Here is a 22,499-nt window from a genome sequence, read left to right on the forward strand (position 1 = left end):
CCGCCGGTGGCAAAGAAGAGAGGGAGGAGGTGAGGGGTTTTGGGGTGGGGGGTTGTAAATTTATGTAATGGTGAAGGGGGGTTAGTCGTAATGGATTGTTTGCTTTTGGGTTTTGTGATAATTTTGTGGATTGGTGTATTTTGGGTTAAGTGGACGGTTAAGGGCAATTCGGTGTTTGACTGTTTTTTAAAGTGTTGATGTTTGTTTGTTGCGTGCGTGAGAAAGGCTCAGAGGAACCATGTGAGTTTGAAACTGTGAGCTCTTATTAGTGGGAGGATTTGGGAACAGGGAAAGGGAAAGCCAACCGCCTAGGAAATTAAGAAAGGTGTTAAACGTTCAAATGAGAAAAAAATGATTAATACTTGTAGTAAATAAATAGTGAATGGATAAAATGCCTTTATCTAACAAGAAAATTGTTTATACTAAACAAACAAGGATAGTTCATAAATGAAACAATCTAAAGTCAATGCACAACTACAATCATTTACATAATTATTTCAAGGTTTTTTTAATCTCTATTGAATGATATAAGTGTAGAGATTAGAGAGTTGTAGTCATTAGCAAAGCACTGTGAATTATTAAATTGAGAGACTTTTAGATATCCATTACTTAAAATCTTTCATATTTTAAAATAAGTCATTAACATAGCACCGGAAATTCCATCTGCCCCTTTAAATGGATGAGAAATCTCTATTCGCCCCAGAACGTAGTCGTGGTGAACTCCTAGCGATGAGGAATATTCCATTAACTTAATCTTTTTGACTCGAGTTTTCTGTTATACTTCTTTCTTAAGTTTATTTTCAGCCCTAAAACCATCTAAAAGTCTTGTTTATCCAGCCCAATTTACAGAAGACTGTAAATGAAATTTATAATTTTAAGGGTAATAAATGAATTGAGGATAAAATGACAATCCATAAGGTCAATGATAAGAAACTTGACAAAAGAAACTAACAAAAAGATTAATTTAGAGCAATTGAGAAAGTACTAGATAGCATGAAAGTGAAAAATGAGAGTTTCAAAGTGACACTTTTCAACACATCATATGACCATTTTCTCAAAAGTGTATGTGAATGAAACACAAAAAGAATATCAAGTCATATTTGATGTATATTCAACTTTTTTTAAATATCTGTTGAAATCAATCTCAAGGGGAAAAACCAGACTACTCATAATTAAAACTATTCTACTTATTAGCAAACGTATCGTGAGTATAATAGATTTAGATAAAATTAATAATGATATTATCACATGGTCATAGTTTTTCTATCTTCAACAATACTTTGATCTTTCATACAAACATTATATTTATATTTCACTTGTATGCTGATGTAAAATGAACTTTAAGTTCAAAATATATATATATATATATATATATGGGTAGAAAATAATCAAGCAAAGCTTCGCTTGCAATTTGGTTCCCAACAAGTTGGACTAAAGGTTCATCTTATTTGGCGACTTTCTCTTTTTAACCACATGAAAATCTTTGACATTAGTATTAATTGTGACTATTTGCAAATTCAAAATTTCAAAAAAAAAAATCTTCATATTTTCCTAATCTACTTTTATCTATTGAGAACATCTGTGTCAATTTAAACAGTTACAGAGGATATATGGGGAAAATAATCAATTAAGTTATTTTATTTAGTTTCACAACACGTTTGATATTTATAGTAATTAAAACGAAAAAGGGGAAAAAAAGGAAATGCGTTTGATAACATAGTACACTTCGGCAAAAGGTATAATACGGGCCCATTTGTTAATTCCCAATATGTAGGGGATGCAACGGCCCAGGGAGATTTATCGGGCCACACTGAACATATTTAGGCCAATTTAAATGCTTAGAATATGTGTTTTCAAAAGGGGGTGCAAAATTTTCGAAAAAAGAACGTGGGCATTTATGTCTCTGCCAGCACTATTCCACGTGCAATAGAAATTAAAACTTTAAATTTCTAAATTTTATGTAAAATAGGTTACTTTAATGCCCTAAGGAATCATTAATTTTTCCATGGGCTTTTTATGGTGTTTGTTCATTTAATAAGCTATATTTTGTTTATCTTATTCAAAATTGACTATGATAAATATTTCAATTTGATCGATGCCATAATTTTGGACAAATTTTCAAAATCAACCTTTTTAGCATTTTAAATAACAAAATCGACCTCATCTGATTTTATTCAGCAAAACCGACCCTTTTCAGAAGAAAAGGGTCGGTTTTGCTGTAAGCCAATTTTTACGAAATACACGGGACTGCTAGTCCCGTGTATTTCAACACCTTTGAAATACACGGGACTGCTAGTCCCGTGTATTTCTATGGCAACATGTTTGCCAAGATGAGTAAGCTGGAGCCGATGGAATCTAATGTAAGGACCAATTGCTAGTTGAAACAACTGTTGTTGACATTTGTTGATTGTTTTTTTCTTCCAGTATTCTTACTAGTACTGCTGTATATCTTGTTGCGAGATCAGGCTGGCGCTGCATCCCATGCCAGAGAGATTGAACACCTTAACGTCCTCCCTCATCCGGTACCTGTTCACGATCCTCGCCGACAGCGAGGGCGCGAGGCAGAACATGGACACGTTGAGGACCAGGGCGTCTACGTCCGTGGGCGCGAAGCCCGTCCTGGCGAAGAGAGCATCGAGGGTCCCGAAGAAGCACTCGTCCATCTCCAGCAGGGAGTCGCCGTGGGTCGGGCTATCCTCCCTCCCCTCGACGATGTTGCGGGGGCCGTAGGTGTGCTCTCCGATGTCGGAGCTGACGATGATTCTCAGGAGGAAGCGGTACTCTTCGAGGCCGAGGCGCTTGTTGCGGCGGACGATGGACTCGCAGAACTCCGTGGGGATTTCGCGGTCGTCGGAGGGCCTGAAGTTGACGTAGTCGATGAGGTAGCCCCCCCGGTTTCGCCATTGATCGAAGAGCTTGTATAGGGGGTAGAGAGAGAATGAGAGGAGCAATGCGGTTAGTATGACCAATATCTCCATCGTGTTTTCTTACTTATTTCTTAGGTTCTAGCTAGCTAGAGAGAGAGAGAGAGAGAGAGAGAGAGAGAGAGAGTTGCATGGAGTGAGTGAGTGAGGGAGGTTGGTAGATATAGTTCCGAGGGGAGAAGAAGGAGATCGAGGACAAAGCAGCACTGTCAACACTCATTGGCTCTGCATCAGCCTTTGGCGCCTCAACCTCGTGCGGAACCTGACGAAGTTGCCATAGAAATACACGGGACTAGCAGTCCCGTGTATTTCAAAGCTGGGTTGAAATACACGGGACTAGCAGTCCCGTGTATTTCGTAAAAATTGCCCGTGTATTTCAAAGCTGGGTTGAAATACACGGGACTAGCAGTCCCGTGTATTTCGTAAAAATTGTCTTCCAGCAAAACCGACCCTTTTCTTCTGAAAAACGGGACTAGCAGTCCCGTGTATTTCGTAAAAATTGTCTTCCAGCAAAACCGACCCTTTTCTTCTGAAAAGGGTCGGTTTTGTTGAATAAAATCAGATGAGGTCGATTTTGCTATTTAAAATGCTAAAAAGGTTGATTTTGAAAATTTGTCCCATAATTTTCTTAGAAAAAGTTCTTTAGAAAACTTTACTTTTCATATTCATTCAAGTTATTATTTTATTTATTTTCCTGTTCAATCTTATTATCAATTTTTGGTAGAGGCTTGAGATTTAATTGTGTGAACATTTGGAAAAGTCCCAATCGCTATGAAAGTTGAAATTCTATTTTGGCTTGCTATTAAAGGAAAGCTAAATACAAAAGATGTGTTAGCCAAAAGGGGTATAAATGTGGATACCTTATCTTGTTTGTGTGGTAAAGACTAAAGAGGAGGAGACTCACTCTTATCTTTTTCTTCTGTGTGATTTTGTTTCTTTTATCTGGAAGTCTTTACAGTTTAAACTTACATTAAGTGAAGATCTTAGAACACATAGTTTATATACTTTATGATTGCTTTGGGGATCATCTAATATTCCTACAGAGAATTTAAAGTTGGATACTTCTATATTTGCAACTATATGGTGTATTTGGCATGTGAGGAATGAAGATCTCTCGAGGTTCTCAACAAAATTATTCACTTCTCCACCTTTTGGACAGGGAATGCTTCAAATTCTGCTTTGTGATATGAGAAATGCTACTCGGAAAAGGGTAAGATAGAATCTTATGAGATGCATAAGGACTTCTATATATTGTAGGTGTGCTTGTTGATGGTGCTGGATCTAGGGGTCCTGCTGCTAACACAGTTGATCAAGAATGAGTAGAATATTATTTAGTTATAGATAAGGTTTTCTTGAGCTTTTGGCTTATACATATGTTAATTAATATGATGAGTAGTAGTTTTTTGTGTGATATTTTGTTGGGTATTTTAGGTAACTATGTAAAAATCAGGTGAACAGTTCTACCACTACATCTTTGATTGGGGGTGTAGTGTTTTTATGTAACCACCTTAGTGGCTAATAGATAGGTTAGGGGTCTGTGTGATAACACATCCTTTTTTTTCTCAAAAAAAAATATTTTAATTATTTTTAGCCAAAGTATATAGATATACACTTTTGATAATACTTAATTATATTCAAACATATTGAAAATCTAATTATTATTTTTATTATATTTATCCATGTGCATTTTTTTTATAGAAAGGAACTTTATCATTTCATATTTATATCTTTTATGATATGTAAGATAATGGGTATGTTATTAATGAGCTTTAATAATAAGCTCATGTCAACGTTTTATAAAGTTCTATAAAAATGAAAGAAAAAATAAAAAAAAGTTCTCCAATAATAAAATTACAATTCTATGCTTTCAAATACAACAAGAATGGAGGAAATGTCCACTTATCATCCATTTTTGTCCTACCCCCACTATTTCCATTATGTAGTAAGTATAGATAGTACTATATTAAAACTGAGTGAGGATAGAAAAAGTATGAAGTATATTGGAAAGAGAGGCACTAGGGGCACACCCTCTACCACCCTCCCAATCACACCACCTCTCTTGCTACAGTGCACAGGGCCCACATGAGATTTTAAAAATTAATTAAAATATCATGTGGGCCTCCGTATACTGTAGCAAGAGAGGTAGTGTGGTTGGGAGTATGATAGAGGGTGTGGCCCTATCATTGATTTATTGGAAAACTATCCTTCATCTCACTAAAGACGTGAAGACTATTTGGTTATTTTACAAAATTTTTCCCCCCCCCCCCCTCCCCTCTTTCTTCCTTTCTAGAACTATATGAAGCATATCATAAAGGTTACTAGTTTACTATCTATTACACTTCATATTTAAAAATATATATATAAATATGAAATAATAAAGTTCTTTCCATATAAATAAATACAATAAAAATAACAAGTAGAATTCTAATACATTTCCAATATAAATACGTCATAACCAATTTTAAATAAGCTAAGATAAAATATTGCATATTAAATGAACAATACCATAAAAACATCTTAGAAATATCTATGATACTTTAAAGTATTAAAATGATCATTTATATAAACATTAAAATAATTAACATATTAATGTAACTTATACGTGCGCAGTGAACATTTTCCTCCTTCCTATTATATAATTTGGAGGGTAAAATGGTAATTTTACAAGAGCTTCTTTTTTCCTTTCATTTCTTCTCATTCTTATTTCTAGAAGATTCTAATCATGACATAAAAATAGAATTTGGACTCACATGATTAAGATTATAATTTTTCAATTGGAACATCTATTTTCTTTCTTTTCTTTTGTTTTTTTAATTTCTAGAACATTCTAAATCACGCAATGATAGCACACACATAATTATTGCAATATCCCCCATTTTTTTTAAATTACTCTAAATATTTTATTCTCAATTAGGAAATTACACACCAAAATTGTGTTAATGATAGATTTAATTGATAAATAATAGTTTAACATACATTTTCTATATAGACCCTCCATATTAAAATTGCATAAATTAAATTATCATCAAACTATTAAATAAAAACATAAGACTAACCGCGTAACTAAATATTTTTTAGGCGTGTGTATGCACGTGCCAATATGCTAGTGGCTAGCTAAAATATAACATTTTATCTTCAGATTTGAATGGTCTGTCTCATTTGAGTGTGACTGTACCTATCTCTTACTAGTATGCTTATATTCGATCCACTGAATTATAAAGAGAGTTCAAACTCTATTAAGCCTCTATGGTTTCATCTGCGAATCTATTAAGCCCCTGTGGTTTTTTTCGACTCTATTAAGCCCCCGTGGTTTCATCTGTGAATCTATTAAGCCCCCGTGGTTTTTTTCGACTCTATTAAGCCCACGTGGTTTCATCTGCGAATCTATTAAGTCCCATTTGAAATTCAAAACACGGGGCTTAATAGATTCGCAGATGAAACCACAGAGGCTTAATAGAGTCAAAAAGAAAAAAAGAAAAAAATGAGAGCTTAATAGATTCGCAGATGAAACTACATGGGCTTAATAGAGCCGAAAAAACCACGTGGGCTTAATAGATTCGCAGATGAAACCACGGGGGCTTAATAAAGCCGAAACAAACCACGGGGGCTTAATAGATTCGCAGATGAAACCATAGGGGCTTAATAGAGTTTGAGTTCTTATAAAGAGCACATATTAGATATGAACTATCATATAACGAGTGGGCTTCGGTTTTGGTTGGGTTTGACTTCTTTTCGGCAACAATGCAGGAGCTCCGGTCTAAAAACTAAAAAGGAGGCTTCAATAAAGCGAGCTGAAGGGAGGCTTCCATTGAGGTTCGGTTCTGTTGGTAATAAATGCGGCTTAAATTTTATCCAATTTCTACTTCTAATTGGGCAACGCTATAGAAATTCATCCTTCAATTTATTTCAGCTCTAGTTTGCTGCACTTGACTTACTAAGAGAACGGATTAAGTGGGCTACAGTTGATAAACAGAGGGAGTAGGTTTCATGTTGCATTTGATTGGGCTTTCGATTGGTCTCGGCCCATTTGTGCCAAAACGTAGTCAGGAATTCATTGAAACGGAGGCAGGTGGGACTCAGCCTGATTGGTCGACGCCTCGACGGAGAAGGAATAAATAATTAATTAATTACTTAAAGCAACGGTGAGTATTTTGGTCGTACTTTGTTTTGTTGAAGTATTGAAAATTTATAGTTTGTAGGTAGAGTTTTTGTATTTTAATATAATTGTGACTGCTCATCTCGATAATATTTTTGTTGCTCACGGATACATAAATATACATATATTTAGGCTTTGTTTGGCAGTTACTTAAAATGAGACTATGTTCGCTCTTACTTTCATTTTAGACTGAAAAAGCGGTTCCTTAAAATGAGACTATGTTTGCTCTTACTTTCATTTTAGACTGAAAATGTTTGGAAAAAATTGGGCCCAAAAATTGGCCGCATTTCATATTTTTTGTAGCATTGAAAAAATTGACTCATTTTTTTCTAGGCCAAAAGATAGTCTCTAAACTAGCTCGAGCCTGACCTAATTTTGTGGGTATGTTTGGTAACTTTTTCTTAACTAGATTACTGGCTCCTTAACCTAGATAAAGAGCAACACTTGTGGCGTGTTTGACAAAGTGAATAAAACTGGGTCAGGACCAGTCCTGACATAGTTTCGTACTAAACCAGTTTTCTTTTGGACCATACCCCCCTGGTCCAAAAGAAAACTGCTTTAGTGGTACTATTTAGGCTAAAAAATTAGACCAGCTCTGACCTGAAAATTTGACAAACAAGAAACATGTTAAAATTGGGCCAGGTTCAGTCCTGACCCAATTTTAACTTGTTGCGAAACACACACTTGTGTTTCACAAACAACCGACTAATTATGTCCCAATGTTTGGCTACTTCTTAGGATACACTCTATTTTTGGACCATCCTAACCTAGTTCTCTTTTAGACCAATGTGTACTCGGGGCTGTTTGGCAAACCTCTCCAAACTGGGCCAATGTGGTTTTATTTTTTAACCAGGCCAGAATTGAATCATCGTATGAGCCGGTTCAATTGTAGCTTGGTTAAAAGCCTCCAAAATGAACTAAAGACAATCGTAACCATGCCTTCAAACTCGAAATCTCACACAATACATAACATCTCTACATCAGAAAACAGTTACATATATAGAAAGAGCACTGCAAAACAAAAAAAAGAAAGAAAAGAAACTGGCTACATGGTTGAACTCCAAAGCGTACATAGAAATAACAGAACAGAACAGAACGCATCAAAAATTACTGCAACATCCAAGCGCCTCACGTGCCTAATTCCCTTTCCTCTCCCCCAAGCTCTTGGCCTTCTTCCACCCGTTCTTGATCACGTGCTTCAGCGTTCTGAAGCCTTCGTTGAGCGCATGCTTCAAGTCTCCTCCCTTCTCTTTGAAACTCCCCATTATTTCCTACGTAATATGCAATTTGCTTATGTTGTTACGGTGAATTACTCGATCCCGAGCTCTAAATTTATAGCCCGCAGTTCCCTTTCTTTTTCTACAAAGCCTTCGCTTTATAGCTGGAGCTTGGACGTTTTGATGGGGAAATGACCAAGTTGGGTCTTTGGAAAATATTAGTCCACCGCATAGATGCTTGATGTTTTTACTTTATTTTAGTATATAAAAATAGGAAGATCGGTTCGTAAATCATGATCGTACATTTATATATTTATGACGGCTATGCTTCATTTCAGATATAAATACTATCATATTACAATGTTCTGGTGAAATTGTTCGATTAAGACGAACAATTTCGCTAATCTTTACTAGTAGACGGCGATACAGATTCTGAACATAAATAGAAGCATATTATATGTCAACAAGTGGAGGTTTGTAGCCTCTAATTTGGCTTTGTACAGAGCCAGGTGATTTATTTGAGAAGATAAAAAAAAAGTTATTTCTAAATGCTTGGGCGATTGTTGCGCTGTATTTCGACAAAGCGAAAAGATAAAGAATACCTTTTGACTGTTTTCTAGAGTGTAAATAAAAAAAAAGGTTGATTCTGCCCAAAAGAAAGATAAGATGGAGATGTAGCGTATGGTAATTACGGGTCCCTTTCCACTGGGCTTAATGTTGATACGTCTGATTCGAATTTTATTCATTTATTTATTGATTTAGATAGTGCAACTGATCACTCTTATATATAATATAGAATGGCCAAATCAAAGGAATCAATACCTCACGGTGTTCTGTAACATTTCTAGGTAGAGAAACAAGTTTCATTCATTGACGGAAACTAGAATGTTGGTTCAGATTGAGACCATAAATATAATACACCCAGCTAAGGATAGAAAGAAAAAACGGGGTTTTTTTGAAACATGTGTCGTGTGGACACTAGGGGCCCGTTTGGTTGGTTTATTCCGAAAGAGAAAGCTGTCACAGATGTTCCATTTGTGACAGCTTTCAGGCAAAATCGCCTCTAAAAAGAGGCGATTTTGTCTGAAAGCTGCCACAGTTGGTCCCATCTGTGACAAGTTTCAGCCACTTTCCCTCTTAAAAACGGGCAACCAAACAGGCCCTAAGTAGATTTGTAACTGGATATGGATATGTATTCATTGGACAAAATCAACCTAACGTTGGCACTGATGCGTATGATCAGGCATTTGGCATGTGGTGCAGGGATGGTATATGGATTCGGTTCAACGGGTAGGATGTAGCCACGTAGAACTTTTACTATTCATAGTTTTGATATTAGTGGTTCACAACGATTTTTTTAGATAATATTAGAATTCTACGTGACCACATTCTAGCCCTCGAAATTTGAATTAACAACTCCGATTTGAGTAATTGGACCCTATTTAATCACCACCTAATTAGAGATAGAGAGATAGGATATGCATCCGTGGTGTATAGTACAAGAGCACATGCGGTACGGACAGATTATGACTGGCAAAGTGAGGTTAACATTTGGTCATGAATCTTGATTTGGGTACCAAATTACTTCTAATAAATTAGTGTAATACAACTCGCTCTTCAATTTTTCACATAATAGACAAATTTTTACCGGTAAACAATTTGCTGAATCTTTAGTATACATTATATGGGGCAGAAGGTGGAAAAAATTGCTACAATGCCGGTAGCAAAAATCAACACTAAATGAGATGAAAAGCTTGAAATGAATGGGAAACCAAGAAATTTACTTCATGTAGTTTGAAGACCGAGCACTGAACTAACTATGTCTTTTCCACTCTCCACCAGCCGTCCTCTCAAAAATACGCGGCTTCCTCCTTATAAAAGTTTGCCTCCAGTCTGGGTGCTTGATCAAATAGTCCCACATTCTGCGCAAGAAGATGAAACATCATGTTGTGATCTTTATAAAACAACTCTGATAGAAGGAAACACAAGGGTTCGTAAGTTGACAAGAGCTGTTCATTTAGGTCGTGACATGACCTTGATCAGGCATCACTTCAATTTTAATGATAAAAGTTAAAAAAAAAGAAAAAAATTTATCAGCAATCATAATGTCTACAAGCCGTGGATATGTTATCAGCTCTGTATGGACAAAGTACCTTACTGAAAGTCTTGAAAGTATAAAGGCGTGGGTTATTACTGATGCAGAAAGAGACAAGCAAATCAAGAACCTCAAGCAGAAAGAGATAAGAAAATCAAGAACAAAGACGACACCAGAGGATGGTCATACCTTCTTTCATTTTCAATGAAGTCGGGAGACTCTGCAGCTGGTGATGTTGAACATCTCGAGAGGATTTCAGAATCTGGAAGTTCCAGTAACGAGAAAGCATATTGACTCCAGTCAGAGGTCCTGCATCAGTAAAATGAGGAGGGGAAAAAACACTGGCGTTAAAAATCCCAAAAGTGAACCTTATAGTGCACCCATAACGATTCCGACCATGGGTACAACAAGATGCATGAGGAAAAGCTAAATCCTAAAAAGTGAGGACATGGATACGTGGGAATGAAAACTTGTATGTATGTGTGGGCTACTGTTCATTGCTGTTGTATAAATTACAAAAGCTAGGAAGTACACAAGTTAAAAGTCCAGCATATCTAGAGAAGTATGAAATATTTCTAGTCTTGTAAGTCAACAGTTACATGAAGAACAATAAATGCATCATTTATACATTTGAATTTTAGTTTCTGTCTCAGACACATTTGATATGCACATAGTTTTACACGTCAAAAGGAGTCTCAAGTCTCAACACGTAGAACCAAGTACTAGAGCACCCAAGTATTCGATAAGTAAAACATTTACACGTCTCCTGCATCAAATATTTGTGTAACTTAAACACAATGAGGTAAACAGTTCGACATGCAAAAATGTTTAACTTCAATTTCGCTTGAGTACATCCTTGTTGCACTGTATAGTGCAAAAATACTTGATTGTATAATGCATTATAGAACTTGGAACTAAGTCATAAGTACGCATGACTTTGAAACTATGTGCACTAACCTAAAAGTGTTTGCATAGATAAAATAAGGACCTGGTCATTTATATTATGCATGAAATTGAGGTATCATTAAAATATATATTAGCAAGATATAGCTGGAGTGAAAGCATTACCATGAGCAAGGAGCAATCTGAAATCTATCATGATGGGTATCATATGTCTCCAATAACTTTCCTTTCCATCCAGGATCTTCAAAAGCTACAGTCACTCGAACCCTCCTGACAACTTCATCTGGACATCTAGATGTTCTATCAAAGCTGGCAGGCACAATTAATCCAGATAAAGTATCTACCTAGCAATCAGTAATGAACACATTTAGATGTCAATAGGAACCGTTGAAGTTGAGAGGATATAATCATCAGTGGGGTTGAGCTTTTCTTCTTAAATAGTATCTCTCTCATTTGCAGAATAAGTACAGGGCAAGTGAAACTATAAACTGTATATGATAAGCAATACAAGGAAAAAAGGGCTTTTGTAAAACTGGCATCAAATGAAGCGGCAATCTAAGAATCATCCCACAAATAAATATTACCTCGTAATATACCCTTATGACACTAGAAAGAAAAGTAGATTAAAGAAAAAGGTAGGAAAATCTGCTGCAAAAGGCATGTATTTCTTAGAAATAAATCCTACTAGACACTAACATTTATGAAAACACCCCATAAAATAATGATCAATAGTCCTTTCCATGGTTGTGAGAATAGGAGTCTTTAGATGCAACTGTAAGATAGCTATTAACAAGCTATGCTTTTCAAGATTTACAATTAAGTCGGCAAAACTTCAGAATGGGCCTGATCTGCTTATTCGGTGAACCCACCCATGAAGGACTCTTTGTAGAAAAAAATCTACAGAATCCTAGTCCCCGAGATACTAAGATATATGAATTATAAAATTTGCGCTATCAGACTTGAAGTATATTATGCATGGGTACAAAAATCAGTGAGACACCTAACAATGACTCATGAAAATTATCCATAGCCCAGCGTCACAAACTAAATTCTACTCCCACCCATGCATAGCAAGACCAAGAATCCCAACTATGGTTGCGGTTGGCAAATCTTTAGCCAGGTTAGGACAGGTCTAGGGTTTTTTCTTTTTTCTTTTTCTCTTTTTGTTTGGGGTGGGGATCAATCCTAATCCAGTTAAAGGCGAAAATGAACTACAAAAACCGGGCCAATTCTGACAATTTTTGCCAAACACAGTTCAAACCTTAACCAGGTTAAGATCCACAAACCTGATTAAGGAGGAGATGCCAAACACAACCTAAGCATTTACAACCTTTTGGGTTTCCAGACTGTTACTTTCTAAGAATAATCTACCATCAATTATTCAGCTCCAAACAAGATCAACCGATCAACACAATTCTCCTTCCATCATTTGATGCACTGAGTGACAACTACTGTCATGCAAACAACCAGATGATTTTGTGTGCATTCTCCAAGTGATGCCCTCAACCATCTACATAAAAAATTCTGCTTATATGCTATGTTCAATAAATTTCCATTCAAGATGACATCCCTCAACATTTATGAAACAAGTTATTTGACATTGTCGTTCTTTAACTTAAGAAACTGATGAAGGGGGGAAAAACTTTTGCTTACATATGTGATAAGGTCTAGATAGAATTTTTTTCACACAATTTATTTTAGCTCAAGGCATTGGGAATTTCCAAGCATAGAGATCTATGCTTGATGGAAGAGATGATTATCGAAAAGAAGAACAACCTAGAACATAAGATATTTATTAGCTCACTAGGTCAGCTAAGTAAAACACAGTAAAAAACACAGTCTGAGAATAAAATCAAACATAAAAGATGATTTGAATTACCAGCAAGAAGACTCAATTTTCCAGTAAAGATAGGTTGGAGCATTAACCAAGATAGTTAGGTGAAAATGGGCAAGGTTACAAAATAATATCCAAGGGGGGCTTTCCCTGAGTTAAGCAGATTGCACCAAGAGTACGATAGTCATAACTGATTCTACATCTTGAAATTCTTGATTCTCAATCTGAAAGGTTTTTCTTTTGTGGGGGTGAATGTGTATGTTTGTTGGTATCTGGCATTGGTATGGCCAATAAACCCTTTATTGACGAGAATAATGAGGCCCCCAAATTATCTCGAAGTCAATAATATACTCTCACTAAACACTAGAAAAATGCAGCATTAACTTACCAAAAAGCCACTGATGATGGGCAATGGATTTCCATTTGAATCTTTTTTGGTGTTATGCCCAAGTACACAGAATGTTTGCAGATGAAACCTCTCCTTCCTATTTTGCAAAGCTGCAACTATTTTGGAGCATAAAGGCAGTGAAAACCCATCTTGCCTCTTATGCCTTGCTGATCCACTACTCCCATTGATATTCTGCATTCAGAACACAGCAACAGAGAATTTTATTACCATTTAATAAACTTAAAAGAGAACCTCAAGCTAACAAAAAAGGAGTAGGATCTCGATTCAAACCTCATAGGATGTATCTTCAAAGCCACCAATCAGATGAACCTGCAGTCCAAATGCTACTCAAGTTGACAATGCGACATTTAAATCATGAAAAGAAGAAAATCATTATTAACAAGACCAGACCAGAAGGGAGGAAGGAACATACATCTAAAGTTGCATCCATTTCCTGATTAACAATTGAAGATAACATCTGTGATAGGCCCATATCAACAATTCCTTCAAAATCCATATGGCTAATGGAGGTCCTATAATCAAAATGAAGTCAATGTATTTGAAGAGCCATACTTCAACCTGTACAACCTTGATCATGTATAAATGCTTACATTCCAGTCTCCCGATTTCTGATCACCAGACCCACACATGTTGTTGCCTCATCTGTGCCCACAAACTACAAAGGAAAGAAACAATAATAAGTGAAGGTCGTAAAGGGGAGTAGTGACAGCAGTCTATTCACCAATTCATAGACCCGATAACATAGAATGACTACCCACAATGGTGAGTATTATTTTCCAGGCAAGGGTTTCACCTAATTTTTAAGGGCCAGGTCATGGTGAAACTATTTCTCCACATCGTCTTTCATAAAAGCAATGCCTTGTACTTTTAAAATCTGAATCAGTGCGTTACAAATGTACAAGACAACTCATGAACTAGTATAAATTGGAGACTGTAAGGCCTTATGTACAGGGTTAGTGCAGTAGATTACGAATCACAACACTTTACCCTCTACTGTTAACAGTAAACATTTACAGAGGTAACATTTAGGAGCTGAAGTGACAAGTATGCACACGGCTTTTCATATAAAAAATTTAAAGGATACCCATCAATATAGGTTAATGATAGAACAAATTAATTATTCTTCAACTTTGCATCGCAATTAGCTTCTTATGGTTTTATTATCTTAAATTGGCTTACCCTTTGTCCTTGCAGCACCTACTCAAGGAATACACCCTCTTAAATTTACACCCATTTGACCCCCATTGCATATGTCGAAACCATCTGAATGATTTCCCCCTTCTCATGCTAACTATATTAAAGCTTCCAACAAATGTAAACAATATTTGTCCTGTCTTCTATTATAACCTCCTCAATGTCTATTCCAGCTGCAACTAATGATCATTTTTTGACACATTTGCTGGAATTCTAACACATAACTGATAAAAGGTTTCATTAATTTCAAGGGCATTGCTTGATCAAGAAGAACTCTACAGGTACTTACCTACACTTAACCTCTGCAGTGATAATGGTATCCTATTAAACAACTTAAGCAGCACTGTCTGATTAATCGAAAATGATTAAAACAGTCGTTCTTTGACACACCTTATCCATTTTAGCTATCTCTACTCCATTCTACAATTTTTTTAAAGCTGCAGTTCAAGCATTCAACTCTGTCCTCTTCTTAAATTTTGCTCCAAGATTTTACTTGTAAATATACCACTATTTGCAAGCAAATAAAGTATCAAAAAAATAAAAAATTTGCGCGAAGTTCAATATCAGTTGTACATCTGCCAGAGTTAGTGATCAGGTACAATCAATATTCAACTTCCAAAATTTCAAAAAAAAAAGCCTAAAATAAAATTAAAAAAAATATGCACCGACTATGAACATTGATTTGGTGGCTTTAGAAAACATAATCTGCGCCGTACTTCTTCATTTCTAAACCCAAAACGAAATCCAAACATCATTCAATTAAAAAAAATATCAATTACTTTCGAGTAGTAGGAGCTCAGGTAATGATAAATTAGCAGGACTCAATTGTAAATTTCCAAAACACTTAAAACTAAATTGTACAACTTCACCTGTACAAGAGAGGGGTCGACGGTCGCGTACTCTTTCTGAAACACGTACACGAGCTTAACGGGTTCGGATCCCGAAACTTTTCTCGCCGGCGCTGACTTCAGGCGATCCAAAGCCGAGATTAGGGTAGGGCTTTGTAGTAACGAGTCAAGAATTTCTCTTCCCTAATGAAGAGAAATGGGGAAGAAAAAAAAAAGATTTTTAGAGAAAGAAACTACGAGAAGTGGAGAGAGAAAGGGCAATTTGGGCACCTGAGGCTGAGAGGAGGAGGCGGTGACGGGAACTCCGTCGACGAGGATCATGGCTTCGCGGCGGAGGACCGGACCCCTGAATTCGAGTTCCGGTCACCGCGTTCACCGGCTACGTTTGCTTCCTTTATTATTTATGCGGTTGTTGGGTCAATGGAATAGCTGGGCTGGCCATGGACCTAATAAAGGGCGGTGGGGCCTGCTTAGCTCCTAGTCTATTGCTAAAGAAGCTTGGGTGTCCTCGATACTGGTACCGCAAATCTTTAATATTTAGATAGGGACAAATTTTCAAAACCAACCCATTTGATAAACTAATTGCAAAAAACGATTCGTTTCAGATTTATTTAGTGAAACCGACCTGGTTTCAGCACTGTCGCTGAAACCAGGTCGGTTTTTCTAAAAAACTTTACGAAACTTCACGGGAGTTCAACTCCCGTGAAGTTTTTTCTCATAACAAAACTTCACGGGAGTTGAACTCCCGTGAAGTTTCGGAAACTTTTTTTTAAAAACCGACCTGGTTTCAGCGCTGAGGCTGAAACCAGGTCGGTTTTTGCAAATAAAACTGAAATAGGTCTTTTTTTGCAATTAGTTTATCAAATTGGTTGGTTTTAAAAATTTGTCCATTTAGATAGAAAGGCCCTCATCATCGAAAATATGATTAGGTCCTACAAGTCTGATTTCAATTATAATTTCAAGAAGAAATTTCTAAAACAGTCTCAAATCATGCTTTAATTTTTAAAAACGACCCATTTTTTTTAGGGAAAAATGTTTCAAGGCCCCCAAAAAAAAAATTTGGATGCGGCCCAGCCCCACCAATTATCTTCCTTAGCCTTCAGCCCCCAAAAAATGTGAAAATTGTGGTCCAGACCTAAAAGCCCATACGTATACATCTAGTGGGTGTATTTTGTTGCTACCTGCCTAAAATGCCCTCATCCCTCTCACAGGAAACCGGCTGAATGGGTTCTCTTTTTCCCTGATCTCTCCCAACGCATTTATGGCGAAGCGACGGGGGGAAAGCGGGGGGGAAAGCGCGGGCTCCCGCCATTTTACGGTCTGCTTCTCATCCTTTGTTATAAATTGGTTAGTTTTATCTCTCACTCTCTCATTAATGAAATTAGGGTTTTTTTCTTTAACTGTCAACAACCCTTTTGCACCTAAAATCCCCTTAATTACTCCTCAATGTTGACCCTATAGTTTTGATGATGATTTGACAAACAATTTATTACTAATAAGCTTCCCAGTGTTTTGTGCTAGTACTTGCTCTTCTTTTCTAGGGTTTATATTTTAGGGAAATTTGTTAATTTTTTGTTTGTATTTACCGGATTTTGATAAATTTCCTCTATCTTATCTAAGCCCTAACTTATCATGCCTCCCAAGCCCCCTAAAAAGAGGTCTAAACCCGAATCCAGTTCCTCATCTGTAAAAGCCTCACATTATGAGGATTATATGTTGTTTAAACCTCTTGTTAGGAAATATAGAGAACTGTGTAAACTGAAAATTCTCCCAACTAGGTATATCAAGTATCCTGAACTGGCCATCTATAAAACTCAGTCTCTTCTTCATAATGTTGGGTTGGATAAATTGTTTGATGAAAGTCTTAAAGTTCCTTATTATCCATTTCTTGTTTATCTGTTTTATGCGAACCTGTCCACAACATCTTCTGCTGATGGTTTAAAAATGTGGCAATAGCTTTTACTGCCAACGAACTTGCGGGGATTCTTCAAATCCCAACAAGTGACGTTGAACTTAGGTCTATTGAGCTTAGTGATCCTTCAGTCAATCATCAAATGTTTTCACCTGGATGCTCATATCCTATGAACAATAATTCCCTTAATCCCATTGCCAAACTAATTGCTAGAATTATTGCTCATAATTTGATTCCCAAGACTGGGAGTTTTGATCACTTCGCCTCTGACAAGATTAATGCTGTTTATGCCATCTTTGCTGAAATCAAAGTTGATTGGGCTACCATCTTTATAAATAACATGGCATCTAAACACACCAAGTTTCTACCATTTGGTTCCTTTTTCACTCTCATTTTTCAACATTTCAAATGAGATGTTGACCTTACAAAATGAACCTAAGGTTGAATCCACAAGAGATTTCTTTGATAAAGTTTCCCTTTCCAGAATGCATATATCTCTTGACTCCACACCATCTTCTCACTCCCGTTCTAGAGCCTCGACCTCTTCCACTTCTTCCACTTCTGAGCTTGATCGCCTTGAGACTCGTGTCACATCTATTCAGAAGGATGTTAGGACTATTCTTTCATACCAGCGTCAGTCTCTCGGGATCCCTTCTAATTCTGAGTCTGATAGTGAGGATTCTGCTAGCGGATCAGGTGGTGGTGGTGGTGGTGATGGTGATGGTGATCGTGATGATGATGGTAGTGGTGATAGTAGTGATGATGTTGGTGGAGGTGATGACTGATTTGAGCTTCGTCATGTGATGCTTTATTTGCTTTCTTCTGGGTTGTAAAACTTGATAACTATGTTTTATTTTGAGTGTAATAACTCTATGATGCTTTGTGGAACAAATTATATATAGTTTTGTGTGACTTCTTATGTAGGATTTGCTATCTTGTGAACGAATCTATGTTTTATGCAAAACTATAGTGATTCTAATGCTTATATGATTTTTTGTGGCTCATTGTGTTTAGTTTAATTCTTGTATGAATCAATGCACATTCATGACTTGATGTGTGGTAAATAAATTGCTTATAATGAGTTTTTGTTTTGTTTAAGGTTTTAGTATATTTATGCACATCTATGCTGCTTAGATGATGTTTTATAATTGCCTATGCTAGTTTCTTTGTTATGATCAATACATGATTAAGAAATAATCATGTTTTGCTTACAGAAATTGAGTTACTTGTATCATTGATACACATGTTGAATAGTTGTTGGCTTAGCTCTTGTATATATGATCAGCGGATGTCATTTAGTCCATTTGACAGGGGGAGCCTTTTCTTTATCTGAGCTTATAAGCAGGGGGAGCATTGCTCCCATTTTTTTTCCCCCTCTTTTTGATGTTGTCAAAGGGGGAGAAAAATACCACATATATAGCTTACAAATTAATTCTGTTATATATGATCATGTGTGATTCTGTTATATATGATCATGTGTGTTTTATAAGTGTTTTATACATATGGTCATGTATGATTGATTCCTGTTTTGACTTATATGTGGATTATCAGTATACACCTTACATTCATGTATAAATTGTTTGCCATCATCAAAAAGGGGGAGATTGTTGACCCTATAGTTTTGATGATGATTTGACAAACAATTTATTACTAATAAGCTTCCCAGTGTTTTGTGTTTATGTTCTCTTTTCAGGTATTTCAACACACGTAAATCAAGCGTTAAAGATTCAAGTTCATTTGCGTGGATCTACCTAGGTATATGTTTAGTTTACTTACATATATAGTATGATTATATCTAAGCTCAATATATATACACTCAACACGATTTTTGCCGTTTCCTATCATATAAATGATTTTTCATGAAACGTTGTTAAAATATCTTTATCTCTTATTTACAGCTCTCTCATACCTGATTATATACATATAATATATGCACAATATATATATATGAATATTTACAAGTCCTATATCAAACTTTCACTTTCATAAAAATACAGGTTTTCTAATCATTTTTCAAAAACAGGTAGTTTTCACAAACGAAATTCGTTTTTCCAAAAATTCCTTTTCAAACATGTTCATTTCATCATTTATAAACTTTCCCCAAAGTTTCACTATTTTTGGATATGAATTGATAATTTTGACGAATTTTCAAAACTGACCCAAAACCTGTCAATTTACCCATATCAGATTTCGGTCGACCGTATCGGTCGACCGACGGTAGTCTGCTTTCTTAGATTTGCTTTAACAATTTTCCGGTCGACCGGAATTTACGTCGGTCGACCGAAATATCCATTCGGTCGAGTTATATTTATTGAGTTACATTCACTATTATCACACACACTTATTAAGCTTTATATTCTCATATTATATTGTGGGTTGTGGTGTGGGATTTAGTGAGTGTGAGCTTCATTGTGTTCTCACTTGTTAATTGAAAACAAATCATTGTATTTAACTTTTATTTGTGAGAATCATTTGTAATACACTTGTACACCGAGAGAAGTGTGAGGAGAGAGACGGGGTCAAATCCAATAGGAGTGGCGTCGATTGACGAACCTAGGGAGAGGTTGTAATCGAGCACTTGAGGAGGAGGACACGGGCTAGATTCCTACACTTAGTGTGTAAAGTGTGATTGTTGAGTGATTGTGTAGTGTGAGAGTTTTCGGTGAACTTGTAAACCGAGTGTGTAGAAGTTCCGGCTTCCAAACCGGATTGTGATAGTGGATATCTCCTCGAGGTGAGGAGCGGGGACGTAGGTCGTGGGGACCGAACCTCGTAAACATATCGTGTGTTTGTGTTTTGCTTGTCTCATATTTTATTTGTGCATATTCTTATTGTTCTTATTGTTCATATCTATCTCTTGTAAGAACATATTGATCAACATAATTTTAATTGCTATTAATTGGGATTAGATTAGCATAAGACCCTAATCACCCCCCCTCTAGGGTCTAACACTCAACTCCTCATAATTGCCTTCATAACTGTCCTCATAACTTTCAACCACCCCTAATGGCCGCCAATGACTTGATTTGCATGGTGTCTTTAGGCGAGAATGACATATTCGTGAAGCTAAGTTCGACAACAAGTTTTTATGAACTCCAATTTGATGTGTCTGAAAGATTGAAAGTACCTAAAGAAGCTTTATCCTTTATATTTAAATCTGAGAGGCACCCCAACCTCAGTTTTTCAGTTGACAACGATGATGATTTGAAGTGCATGTTGGATCACAATCGAAATATTGGTTGTACGGAGATTCACATGCAAGCTGCTGTTAATGTAGAGTGTTCCACTTCAAGGAAAAATCAGATTAGGGAAATGTAAGTAATTAATGAACTCTTTATAACATTGGGTTTTGTGTGATGTAAACATTGTTATTTTTTTTCTTCAACTTTCAACCATCCCTTATGGGCATTAAATCCCTCAAAGTAAGTTATTATTGATTTGTAAGTAAACAATGAACTCTGTCAGGAACAGGTCTATGTGTGATGATAAGCCAATTGTGATTTCAGGTTTCGATGCTAACTTGGGAAAAAATAGTTGTCATCTCTGATGGTTAGATGTTAACTCTTCATCTTATAGGTTAATTTTCCAAGAGATATGTTAACCTTTACATGAACATGTTAATTGTCGTGGGAACATGGTTAATTTTACACCCAGTCAGTTAACTTTTGTTGTACTATGTTAAGGTTTACGAAAAATGGTTAATTTTACACCCAGTTAGTTAACTTTGTTGTACTATGTTACCTTTGGTCCTACTGCTGTTAACTTAAATTATCAGAAGATAATATAACATATTGTGCATGATATCTCACTGGTTGATTAATTTGTGCAGTAGTGATGCCTCTTTGAATGTAGAATATAGTCGTCCTCCTCCAGGAAATGCATCCAATTCAGAGAGAATCCAAAATGATTTCCCGTCTGGTGAGGTTGTAATGAGAGCTGATGATATTCTCAACAACACTTCCAGCATTCCTCAATGGTGGCACACAGCATTAACTGAAAAGGGGCAACAATTTGAGACTGTAAACGAATTGAGACTAGCTTTGCAGTACTATTCCATGGCGAAAAAATTTGACTATGAATTTGTAAAGAATGAACCCAAACGTATCCGAGTATGTTGTCGATATAAGGAGACATATGGATGCCCTTGGATGCTCTTTGCATCTCCTGTTAAGTATGGTAAAAGATTTGAAATCAAAAGGTTTGTGAATGAACACAGTTGTGGACAACATGCTAACTTGTCAGGGTAATCACGGGCATCTCGTAAATTCATAGCAGCCCAATTGCGACCGATATTAAAGGTACGACCTGAAATTCGACCAATTGATGTGCAAAAGGAGTTCCTCACTCGATATGGATTGAGACTTGAATACAGTAAGATATGGTGGGGCAAAGAAAGAGCGCAGGAGGATATGTATGGTGATAGTTATGAGGCTTATGATCAATTTTTTTGGGGCATTTTCAAAATAGATTTCAGTCTGTTGCTTGAGTGAAACCAGGGTTTTGAAAATGGGTTCGCAAGCTAATGGAGGTTTGCGGTGAAGAAGATAGAGAGAGAGAGAGAGAAGAGAGAGAGAGAGAGAGAAGGCGGACAATATCGGGGGGAACGGGTAAAAAAGGGTATTTTGGTCTTATCGCCTCAACTTTTCTCTTAAAGTTGTCTTGGAAATGAAAAAAGGCTGAATTATTATTAAGTTGAGTTTTGGGGGCTTTGTCACACCAAAAAAAAATACAGGGGGCTACTCATATCCAATTTTTTTTGGGGCCTAGAAATATTTTTCCCTTTTTTTATTACCAAAATCGACTCACTTTTTGTCACGTCAGCTTAATCTCATTTCCTAATTATTCGGGATTGCCAACTCCGACTATTTAGGGCATAAAAAATCGGATTTAAGATTTCTAATTGGGGGTTTAACAACCTCCTAAACAGTCGGGGTTGCTTTCAAAATATAGGTCGATTTTGGTAATAAAAAAATGGGTCGGTTTTGAAAATTAAAACATGATTTGAGG

General features: G+C 36.3%; 3 protein-coding genes across 6 annotated transcripts in view; 1 reads left to right on the forward strand and 2 right to left on the reverse strand.

The window, feature by feature from the left end:
* LOC109842496 overlaps positions 1-1,631 on the forward strand; it is a 4,788-nt gene extending 3,157 nt beyond the window's left edge. The window contains 1 exon segment of the mRNA XM_020411364.1: positions 1,598-1,631. Coding sequence (XP_020266953.1) covers positions 1,598-1,631 — 34 coding nt within the window.
* On the reverse strand, positions 2,433-3,081 carry LOC109842497 (3-ketoacyl-CoA synthase 19-like). The gene has a single exon (XM_020411365.1). The coding sequence runs from the start codon at positions 2,976-2,978 to the stop codon at positions 2,433-2,435; it is 546 nt and encodes a 181-aa protein (XP_020266954.1). The 5' UTR covers positions 2,979-3,081.
* On the reverse strand, positions 7,999-16,007 carry LOC109840972 (protein N-terminal asparagine amidohydrolase). Of its 4 annotated transcripts, XR_002247101.1 has the most exons (11): positions 15,851-16,007; positions 15,602-15,763; positions 14,129-14,193; positions 13,951-14,050; positions 13,809-13,847; positions 13,518-13,709; positions 11,461-11,639; positions 10,582-10,701; positions 10,451-10,490; positions 10,082-10,219; positions 7,999-8,351 (listed from the first exon to the last, which is right to left on the reverse strand). XR_002247101.1 is itself a non-coding variant. In XM_020409815.1 (10 exons), the coding sequence occupies exons 1-9, from the start codon at positions 15,899-15,901 to the stop codon at positions 10,111-10,113; spliced, it is 1,017 nt and encodes a 338-aa protein (XP_020265404.1). In that variant the 5' UTR covers positions 15,902-16,006; the 3' UTR covers positions 7,999-8,351; positions 10,082-10,110. The 4 variants fall into 4 exon arrangements, 3 of the variants coding, with proteins under 3 accessions (XP_020265404.1, XP_020265401.1, XP_020265402.1); XM_020409815.1 differs by lacking the exon at positions 10,451-10,490 and having other exon boundaries at positions 15,851-16,006; XM_020409812.1 differs by lacking the exon at positions 7,999-8,351 and having other exon boundaries at positions 9,858-10,219.

This window comes from Asparagus officinalis, chromosome 5 (assembly GCF_001876935.1).
Source record: "Asparagus officinalis chromosome 5, Aspof.V1, whole genome shotgun sequence".
NCBI lineage: Eukaryota > Viridiplantae > Streptophyta > Magnoliopsida > Asparagales > Asparagaceae > Asparagus > Asparagus officinalis.